This window comes from Arvicola amphibius, chromosome 11 (genome assembly GCF_903992535.2).
Source record: "Arvicola amphibius chromosome 11, mArvAmp1.2, whole genome shotgun sequence".
NCBI lineage: Eukaryota > Metazoa > Chordata > Mammalia > Rodentia > Cricetidae > Arvicola > Arvicola amphibius.
This window is the reverse complement of record NC_052057.2, coordinates 63102267-63110004: the sequence shown is the minus strand read 5'-3', so window position 1 is coordinate 63110004 and position 7738 is coordinate 63102267. Positions and strand designations below refer to the sequence as shown.

At 42.3% G+C, this 7738-nt stretch overlaps 1 protein-coding gene across 1 annotated transcript; it reads left to right on the top strand.

Annotated features, from left to right (window-relative positions):
- The first annotated feature begins 473 nt into the window (after nt 1-473).
- On the top strand, nt 474-3703 carry LOC119826095 (zinc finger protein 112-like). The gene is made up of 2 exons (XM_038347112.2): nt 474-573; nt 835-3703. Exons 1-2 carry the CDS (start codon nt 474-476, stop codon nt 3180-3182), a joined length of 2448 nt encoding a protein of 815 aa, XP_038203040.2. The 3' UTR covers nt 3183-3703.
- Nucleotides 3704-7738: the final 4035 nt, after the last annotated feature.

The window sequence follows — 7738 nt, the reverse complement described above, 5'->3', positions numbered from 1 at the left end:
ATGAGGTGTTGAGAAGAAAGTATATTCTTTTGTGTTTGGGTAAAATGTTATGTAAATGTCTGTTAAGTCCATTTAAGTCATGACATCTTTTAGTTCTTTTATTTCTCTGTTACATTTCTGTCTGGTAGAACTGCCCATTGGTGAGAGTGGGGTGCTGAAGCCTCCCACTATTAGCGTGTGCAATTTAAGCTTTAGTAATGTTTCTTTTATATGTTCTTGGATAGGTAGGATCAGCATAGTAAAAACGGCAATTCTACCAAAAGCAATCTACAGATTCAATGCAGTCCCCATCAAAATCCCAGCAAAATTCTTCACAGACCTTGAGGGAACAATATTTAACTTCATATAGAAAAACAAAAAAACCAGGATAGCCAGAACAATCCTTTAAAATAAAGGAATTTCTAGTGCGAGGCCGTGGCCTGCTTTCCTCTCAGAAAGGTCTGCACCATTTCCTGGAAAAAAAGGAGGAGAAAATGGCTCAATTGCAGGAGATGGTGACGTTCAGGGACGTGGCTGTGGTCTTCAGCGAGGAGGAGCTGGGGCTGCTGAATGCTGCCCAGAGGAAGTTGTACCGTGATGTGATGCTGGAGACCTTCAGGATGCTATTCTCAGTGGTGTCTCATATAACCCAGGCCAAACTGTTCTCAAACTTACTATATAGCTAAGGGTGGCCTTGAAACTGCTCTGCCTGCCTCTACTTCCTACTCTTTTTATCTACTATTTATAAAATAGACATCATCAAACTTTTGATTTTCTTTCCTCTCTCTCTCTCTCTCTCTCTCTCTCTCTCTCTCTCTCTCTCTCTCTCTCTTTCTCTCTCTCTTTTCCAATTAGCACACCAGCCGTTCACACCGGGCCTGATAGCCCAGCTGGAGAATGAAGAGGAGCTCTGCATGGTGGAAGCCCAAGGAGGTGAGATCTCAGGAAGCAAGGGTGGACGTGCTGTGGAGAATGATGAAGACATGGAGTTAAGCTCCCTTTGTCCCAGAGAGCTTGCCTTCTGTCAAACCTGGCCACAGGGTGCAGGCTTGTTACCCAGGGATCAAGATTCCATGAAAAGATGTCTAAAGAGCAACACTGAGTCTCAGAACCAGGGAGATTCCTCCTTCCTGGTGTGCGCAGGGAGGCTGCTTCAGATTTCTGAGGATGGGAACTACGTGTTGCCTCCTGCAGATGATGACTCTGCCTCTATGAGGAGTCAAGAGTTTCCTTCCCTGAGAGCCCAGCAGTCTTGGCGGGAATCGCATCTCAGTGGGTCGTGTAATTGCCAATGGAAAGGTCAGCAAATACCCATGAGAAATCATTTCCATGGATGTGACAGCGTCAGTTGGTTCTCATACCACAGTGACAATGAGGGGTTACACAGAAAGGGGCAAAGCTATAGTTTCCATGACCTCAGAGAAGAGACCATGAAGGTATCATCACTTAAGCAGGACTTGATTAAATTAGGGCCCGTGCCCTGCCCATGTAGTGAGTATGGAAAAGCCTGTGGCCATGGTGACGGCAATGAGCCCGGCTCTCACACACATCAGCAGTTCAACTCAAGAGGGAAGCCCTGTCCATGCAGTCCACATGGAGAGGGCTGTCAGGACAGGTCAGCTCTTCACATCCATCGGAGTGTGGAAACAGGAGATGAAGGTACGGCTGAGAGTTCTCTTCTGTGGTCCCCTCTGAGAGTGTGTGCAGAGCAAATGCTCTGCCAGGGCAGTGAGAACGCTCACCATGCCTCCCCTCTCAGCACTTGTGGATGTACCCACCCGGGCGACACCTCCCAGAAGAGAGGCATCCCTGAGAAAGCTTTGCCTTGTTTACACTGTAATAGTAATTTTAGGGTCCACACTGGGGAAGAGTCCAACAAGTATGAGGAGAATGGGAATGTTTCTAGTCAGAGTTTATATCTTCAAGCTAGTCAGGAAATCCACGCTGAAGAGAAACTATATCCAGGTGTGGTGTGTAGAAAAGATTTCACACATTGCTCAAATTTTAACACTGAGCACAGAGTTCACATAGAAGAGACTCTTTATAACTCTGAGTGTGGTAACCACTTCAGTCTTCCCCCATATTTCCAGGACTTTTCAGCAATGTACCCCAGGGAACAACCACATAAACATGCATGTAGTACAAACTTCGATCAAAAATTGTGTATTCCAAGCCATCAACAACTTGACGTCATTGAGAAACCTACTTATAAAGAGGGTGGGAATGGCTCTAACTGGAGTTCCAGCCCCCAAGAGCAGCAGAAACCTAAGCCACACAAATGTGACACCTGTGGGAAATGCTTCAGTGACAGATGGGTTCTTACCATTCACCAGAGAGTCCACACAGGAGAGAAACCATATCAATGTAAGGAGTGTGGGAAGTGCTTCAGCCAGAGTGCCTACCTACACTCCCACCGGAGAGTTCACACTGGAGAGAAACCGTACAAGTGTGAGGAATGTGGGAAGGCCTTCAGTCGGAGTTTCTACCTGCAAGGCCACCAGAGAAGTCATACTGGGGAGAAACCATACAAGTGTGAGGAATGTGGAAAGAGCTTCAGTCGAAATTCCTACCTGCAAGACCACCAGAAAGTTCACACTGGGGAGAAACCATATAAGTGTGAGCAGTGTGGGAAGGGCTTCAGTCGGAGTTCCAACCTTCAAGGTCACCGGAGAGTTCATACTGGAGAGAAACCATACAAGTGTGAGGAGTGTGGGAAGGGCTTCAGATGGAACTGTAATCTTCAAATTCATCAGCGGGTTCACACAGGAGAAAAACCCTTTAAATGTGGAAAATGTGGCAAAGGCTTTAGTAAGGCCTCAACTCTCCTGGTCCACGAGAGAGTCCACATGGGAGAGAAGCCTTACCAGTGTCTCGAGTGTGGGAAGGCGTACAATAGGTATTCCAATCTCCAGATACATCACAGAATCCACACTGGGGAGAAGCCATTTAAATGTGAGGTGTGTGGGAAAGGTTTCACCCAGAAGTCAAATCTTCAATCTCATCAGCTTGTCCATACGGGAAGGAAACCCTACAAGTGTGACACATGTGGTAAGGGATTCAGTAGGAATTCAGGTCTTCTGATGCATCAAAAAGTCCATAGCAGTGATAGTTTCTATAGGAGGGAAGAGTATAGGAATGGTTCCCATCCTTCTGAGAACCTATGCAGAGATGAAGGCCTGTCAAATACTGTTCTGTTTTGTTAATGAAAAGTAGTGTTTGTACCCAACATGAATGCCAGTGGTTGTTGGGAAGCAACCCAGAATAGAGATCCATCAAGTGTTTGCCAACATCTCAACAAGCTCTTGTAGAGGATCAAGAACTTCTCATGAATGTAAGCAGGAATTAGCAAAAGTTTGATTATAGGTGAAAGTTTCATTTCTCAGAGCCAATTGGTCCCAAATATCTGGGCCCAGAATCTGCTTCCCAAATTACCATGCAGAGGCTTAATATTACTTACAAATCTCGATTAATAACTCAGGCTTATTATTAACTATCTCTTCAAGTTTACGTTAACTAATATTCCTAAATTATGCATTGGCATGTCGTGGTCCCTGTTCTCAGTATGGTGCACCCATCTTGCTCTCTCTTGTGTTTGACTGGAGTCTCCTGAACCTGCCCTTCCTTATCATGCCTTATCATGCCTTATCATTCTTAGGTTGGGTGGCCCACCTATACTTTCTGCCTGGTTACTGGCCAGTCAGCCTTTCATTAAACCAGCTTGTGTGACAAAAAAAAATGAAAAATAAAATAAAATAAAGGAATTTCTAAAGTCATCACCATCCCTGACATCAAGCTCTATTATAGAGCTACAATACTGAAAACATCTTGATATTAACATAAAAACAGACAGGTGGACCAATGCAATTGAATCAAAGACCATGATATTAATCCACACACCTATGAATGCCTGATTTTTGATAAAGAAGCTAAAATTATACAATGGTAAATAGAAAGCATCTTCAACAAATGGTGATGGCATAATTGGATGTCAGAATGTAGACGAATGCAAATAGATCCATATCTATCCCATGCACAAAACTTAAGTCCAAATGAATCAAAGACATCAACATAACTCCATCCACACTGAAACTCTTTGAAGATAATGTGGTAAGTAGTCTTGAATGTGTGGCCACAGGAGATCAATTTCTAAACATAAGACCAGTAGCATAGACACTGAGTGCAACAATTAAGTTCAACTTTGCTTTTCTAATATGCCTATTGTTTTCTAAGGGTATTGTTCAGTGTGTGGAGTTGTCTAACTATGGTAGTTTGAATGTATGTGGCCCCCATAAACTCATAGGGAGTGGCACTATTCAGAGATGTGACCTTGTTGGAGGAACTGTGTGGACTTGTTGGAAGAGGCTTGATGACACACTCCTTTAACCCAAACCTTGAGGCTGGACGGCACATCTTTAATCTGGGCCACACCTTCTGTTGGAAGTGTGTCACTATGAGAGTGGACTTTGAGGTCGTTTTCTCAAGCTTCACTCGGCATGACAGTCACTTGACTTCCTGTTGCCTCTGAGTTGAGACGTAAGGACTCAGCTCCAGCACCACATCTGCCTGCACACTGCCATGCTCTTTTCCACGATGATGATTGACTGAGCCTCTGAAACTATAAGTGATCCACCCCAATAAAATGCTTTCTTTTTAAGAATTGCTGTGGTCATGGTGTCTCCTCACAGCAATAGAAATCCTAAATAAGACACTAAAGTAATGATGCTTCAGCTGAATTGTCCTTCTGTACAACTTGATATTGTTAAATCTTTTATCAAGCTATCTAAGTCTTTTATGACATGATTCTACCCATTTTTCTGCATCACTGCTTGGTGATCTTGTTTGGGATAAAGCTATTGATGAAGGACTTCAAGTGTAGAGTTTCAAAATACAATTTGTCCACCAGCACATAGCACACATGGGTGTATCTAGTTGCAGGAGCTTACATTTAAATAATGTTGCAGGTTAATGCGTGTGTGACAGCCATCTGAAGGCAAATGGTTTGGGCAAATAATAATAATAACAGATTCTGAATTAAAGAAATACATCTTTTAAATCCCTACCAGGGACTAATGAGATGGATCTGCAAGTAAATGCATTTGCTGAACAAACCTGATGAGTTCAACCCCCAGTTGCTCCACAAATTGGAGTGAATCAAATCCATGAAGCTGTCCTCTGACCTCCACACTCCTGCTGTCATGAGTAGGCATGACACACACACACACACCATATACACATAATCTTAAATTAATAAATGTTTAAAATCCATATTTATCAAGCAAAACTAAACTACCTGCTAGAAATCTTGGGCATATGTATATCTTTCTCTCTTCCCACCCCATTCTTCATGATTTTATTGGAAATTTTGAACACTTTTTTAAGTACAAAATGTAATGATGGGTTTAACATTTTCCCTTCTGCCCTTCATTTTGTGCTTGTCAATATCCAGAGTCATTACAGCCCTCGTTCATCAAAATAGATAGATAATGATAGATAGATATATAGATACATACAATACATACACACATACATACATATATGCATATATGCATACATATATAGATGATAAATAGATACATACATTTACATACATATGTGTGTATATGTTCATATATTTATATTTTCAAGACATAGTCACCCATATCTTTAAACCTAGCTCTCCAGAGGAAGAGACAGGAGACCCACAGGTTCAAAGCCAGCATGAGTTACAGAGCAGCCTTCAGGCTAGGCTGATCTTCAAAGTGTAAGTGTTTCTCAAAAGAAGAAAAATTGAAAGCGTACTTTGTATGTGAAAGTGAAAGCGTAGCTGGCAAGCCTGGCAAGACACACAATAGTCTTTAAATCTATCTTAAGTCTGCTTGTCTGTGTTTCCACCATTTCACATCCACCGTTCTTGGAACTGAAAGTGCTAAAAATGGGCTTTTTCAAGATCATCCTGTTGTCTTGTGTCAGGAAGGACAGAGAATCTTCATCCATGCACTTAACCTCCTGCTGGCTTTCAAAATATTTTGTGTCTTCACTAATTACAGACATCTGCATAGCACTCGGCCTGTGGCAATTAGACACAAATTGAGGCAATTTGATAAAACCCAAGTGTTAAAATTTTATTTACCTTTTGCAGGCTTTTCATTCACTATAATTGTAATTCACTCCAGTGCATTCCAAGGAGTCCTATGAATGCTGCATCTACTTGTGGGAAATTGGGGGTTGAAAGTGTTTTGCCAATGGCTCCTTCATGCTGTTTCCTATCTTTCCATTTATTTACAAACTAAAACCCCCATCTCCTGAGATTAGTACTTGAGTCCTTCGCTTCCCATCAGCAAAAGTTGTTATTTAAAGTTGTTATTTCCTTTAGAATTCTAAATTCAGCTTGTGGTTGTAGAAGGAGATCATTTAAATTTCTAGACATAATTTTTAATCAAAATGTGGATATTGCTGTCATTACAAGTGTCATGTGTTGTGTTCACTAGCACTTGGAGCAGAGAAGAACAGAATGCTCTTTTTAGTGAGACTAGGCAGATATACAATGTTCTTAATGTGACATAAATTCTTTAGTTGCCTTCCTGATAGTACTTCCCTGAAGAACCTTTCTGACTCAGAATCTTCAGAGATTCTCACCATGAACCACTTAAGACTCAAAGTTTCACATAAAATGTTTGAATCAATCAATATTTTAGTGACCCCCTGAAATTTTTTTCTTTCAGGTTTCTTTCTAGGTTCTCACAGATCTCTCTTCTCCTTTACAGTAATGTCAACATTCTTACATTTCTTCCAAATTTTCTACAAACACTTAGGATAACCCTTAAATATGGCTTTCTGCCCTCATGGAACAAGGGCCATGTTTCTTTGGTGGGACTTTTGCTGGGTATTGAATAACCAGTTAATACACAAGGCATTCACAGCTGCTGAGGAGAGCTTATATGATATGCCCTTCTGTGAATGGCTCTAATCCTGAACTTGGTGTTACAAATAGCAACTGCCCTCAATCCTACAAATGTATACTGCCCACAGGGGACCTCAGGTATGTACCTGACCTTTCCTTTACACCTCTGATGTCCAACACACTCCCTTCCTTTTTTCTTTCCTCTGTTATTTCCTTCTAAATTCCCCTCGATAAATTCTCAATCCTTGGATGGCCAGTGAGTCACGCTCTGGTCTCCGTCACACCCACCACTTCCAGTGAGTCACACCCTGGTCTCCATGACATCTACCATTTCCAGTGAGTCACCCCCTGGTCTCCTTCACACCCACCATTTCAAATGAGTCACCCCCTGGTCTTTTTCACACCCACCATTTCCAGTGAGTCACCCCCTGGTCCCCATGATACCCACCATTTCCAGTGAGTCACCCCCTGGTCTCTTTCACATCCACCATTTCCAGTGAGTCACCCCCTGGTCTCTTTCACATCCACCATTTCCAGTGAGTCACTCCCCTGGTCCCCATGACACCCACCATTTCCAGTGGGTCACCCCCTGGTCTCTTTCACACCCACCATTTCCAGTGAGTCACCCCCTGGTCTCCATGACACCCACCATTTCCAGTGGGTCACCCCCTGGTCTCTGTCACATCTGCCATTTTATAAAAAGTGCTGAAAACTTTTGGTGAAATGGAAAAGCAGGGTTCTTGTATAATTTTTATATTTTTAAAGAATAAGTTGAAATCAACTTATACTTTAATGAGATTAAGCAAACAGAGAGCAAGGTATCAACATGAGTGTGATGGTTGTGTTAAATTTAAAAATTAGGCCACTAGTGTCTGGCTA

Excerpts from the sequence above, each read along its gene's own strand:
- LOC119826095 (XM_038347112.2), top strand. The coding sequence starts at position 474 with ATGGCTCAATTGCAGGAGATGGTGACGTTCAGGGACGTGGCTGTGGTC. Across the intron at positions 574-834 it reads TGCCCAGAGGAAGTTGTACC|CACACCAGCCGTTCACACCG; the intron begins GTGATGTGATGC and ends TTTTCCAATTAG.